This window comes from Trichomycterus rosablanca, chromosome 20, assembly GCF_030014385.1.
Source record: "Trichomycterus rosablanca isolate fTriRos1 chromosome 20, fTriRos1.hap1, whole genome shotgun sequence".
NCBI classification, from domain to species: Eukaryota; Metazoa; Chordata; class Actinopteri; order Siluriformes; family Trichomycteridae; genus Trichomycterus; species Trichomycterus rosablanca.
In genome coordinates, this window is record NC_086007.1 from 27,779,877 (window position 1) to 27,782,721 (window position 2,845).

Sequence of the window (2,845 nt, forward strand, 5' to 3'; positions counted from 1 at the left end):
TAAGATACAACATCGGCCGTGGCGGATCTAGACCGCTGTTCACTGTTGTTTACATGCCACACTGCATAATACTGTGACTGCACCTTACTTTACTATTGATCTCACGCTATTTTTATATTTTCTGTACAGATGCAAATTCTGCTGAACATGTACATTCGTACATTGTCTACACACAGTCTTGTCCGTATATTGTGTTGTTTGTAAATTGTAGAGAGCCTAACAACAGCCGGAAACAAATTCCTTGCGTGTGTGAACATACTTGGAGAATAAAGCTGATTCTGATCTGATTCTGATACTACCTGTGACTACCTGTCCTGTCATGAACGGAACCCATATGGAAAACACCACCGTACAATATTAATTTATTAATTTATTATGATTATAACGTGATGTTTTACACTCTGGTTCCACTCATGACAGGACGGGTCGTTACTGCTCACACGAGATCCATGAACAGTTTAGTATCTTCAGTTCACCTCACTTGCAAAGGACAGAAGGACCTGGACCCGGACCGCCTCACCTGGAGATGGAACCCAGGACCGTCTTGCTGTGAGGCCTCTAGTAGTTATAAACAAGCTCCTGGTGCAAATCCTGCTGAATCTAGTTCAGAATTTGGATGGAACATGGAGCTGCGTCCCAGATTTAATCCTGGTTTGAAGTTGAAGCATTTTTTTTCCAGAACGTGTTCAGTGTAAACGACTTATTAACAGGTGTGAAGACGAACATGGAGAAACGTGGTGGTAGATCGGGCGCCACACGACAACATGGGCATCCAGGTACCCTGTTGCTTTGCACTAGATTGGCAGCCGGTCCAGGGTTTTGCAGTAAACAACAAGAATTCATGGACTTATTATCGTTGTATTGAGGTTTCTAGGACCGGTCGAGGATCACTTTAGGTCAGAAGGTGAAAAATAGTAGAAGAACAGGAACTTTATCTGTCCTATCTGAACAGCAAAGTGCGTCCAGCATCTTCCAGCTGATGATTTAAGGTTCTGCTGAAGCATTTTAAGACATTCTGTACAATTCTATTTAGATTTTTCCATTTAATTCAATTTGTATCTGCCAATTAATTTGTAAGGGCAGCGGTAGCTCAGCGGTTGCCGGTTCAAGCCCCACCACCACCAAGTTACCACTGTTGGGCCCCTGAGCAAGGCCCTTAACCCTCAATTGCTCAAAATTCTGTTCAGTCATAACTGTAAGTCGCTTTGGATAAAAGCTTCCGCTAAATGCCGAAAATGTAAAAGTATCTTCCGTGCTTGCTGAATGCTTGACAGTAGGTACAATGTTGTTGGGTTTGGACGCTTGGACATCTTTCCTGTCTCTTATCTGAACATATAACATCATTATGTTTTATCTAAGGACGAAACTCTTCTTCTGAATATTAATTTTCATCGGTTTGATTAGTAATAAACTTCTTATACTGACTTTAGTTTCTTTTCCATGGGGCTTTTATGCAGCACACAGCAATTCGTCAAAAGTTCCCCCAGAAAGTCCCCAATAAAATGAATAATGCACGTTTTAAGTTCCTAAAAGTACAAATGAGGTTTAACTAAATTGGTAAAAGATGTGAAAAGATTAAAATAATGTATTTACTGAGGTAAATAACACGCTAATACATTATTATAACCTTAGCTAGCCAGTTCAGGTTAGCTCATTATGCTAATGAGAACAGCTCAGACACTAAACTGTCATTTTTCAGGATTGCTATTAATAATAAATCTCGCACTTTTGATTCAGTAAGCAGGCGTTTGTTCAACGTTTAGTTTTATTAATACTTAAACAGGGGGAGAGCGAAATTCTGAGGTGAAACCGTTATTTTTCGAGCTAGCGAGGCTAATGCTAGCGTTTTTTCATCGCTCGAGTTTGTCTTTGTCGGTCCTTAAAATTAACATGTCAACTATTTTAATACATCAACGTGTTCTTTTTTTTTAAACACGATAACACAAAATAAATCATTTGGACGTCTTATGACAGAATAGTGGTAAGAAAACGGTGATAAACGGCTAATCAAGAGCGACAACAACATAACACCATAACACTATAGCCAGGCCACGGGCTGTATCCCAAATAACTCCTTATTACATGAGAAGTGAACTAGGTCTGGCAGAGCCGCCGTCATTGAGACACACTATGCAGTGCGCATGTGCAGTACGCAGTCACAGATTTGACACACAGCCTTCAATCTGAGCCAGGCGCTTTTAGCGATACGGTACCGAGGCAGTACAGGGAGGACAGCCCGGACAGGTGAAGCGCGCCCCGGGTACACTGTGTTCTCGCTCACCTTGGCTTTGGTGATGATATGGGTGGCGAGTTTCACCACGGCGAAGTTGCCCTTGCCGATGGTCCGCTCCAGTTCGTAGTAACCCACTCGAGCTGGGGTCGGCCTGGCCTGTCCCGGGCTCCTCATACACGCAACGTTCGGTCCGGCGACCCGGCTCTGGTGCTCCATGGCGGAGCTCGGCGGGACTCGGGTCTGGCCGCCCATGACCGCGGTCTGTCGGGCCGGGTGAGGAATTGCGGCCGCGGCGGACACAGCAGCAGCTCCGCTTGACACGGCCGCCATCTTCTCTCTCTCTCTCTCTCTCTCTCTCTGCTCTGCGTGCGTCAGCCGCCGCCGCTGTACCAAGAACAAGTGACTCTGTCAAAAAACGCACCAGGACCCAATACGCATGCGCACACATTTACGTCAATGCCAAATGCGTCAGACAATTCTACTTAGAATTCTACTTTTCATTTTGTCACAAGTATGAAGAATTCCTTGTTCACTTATTTCGGGACTGCACATTTTATTCAGTCCTTTGGATTGACTGAAATAATTGTATTAATCGGAAAATTATCCATAATT

The 2,845-nt window shown here is 43.9% G+C and overlaps 1 protein-coding gene across 3 annotated transcripts in view; it reads right to left on the reverse strand.

The window, feature by feature from the left end:
* sik3 (SIK family kinase 3) overlaps positions 1-2,563 on the reverse strand; it is a 40,127-nt gene extending 37,564 nt beyond the window's left edge. For all 3 annotated transcript variants that reach the window (XM_063017269.1, XM_063017268.1, XM_063017267.1), the window contains exon 1: positions 2,282-2,563. In XM_063017269.1, coding sequence (XP_062873339.1) covers positions 2,282-2,563 — 282 coding nt within the window. The remainder of the gene's footprint in view (positions 1-2,281) is intronic.
* Between the last annotated feature and the right edge of the window lie 282 nt (positions 2,564-2,845).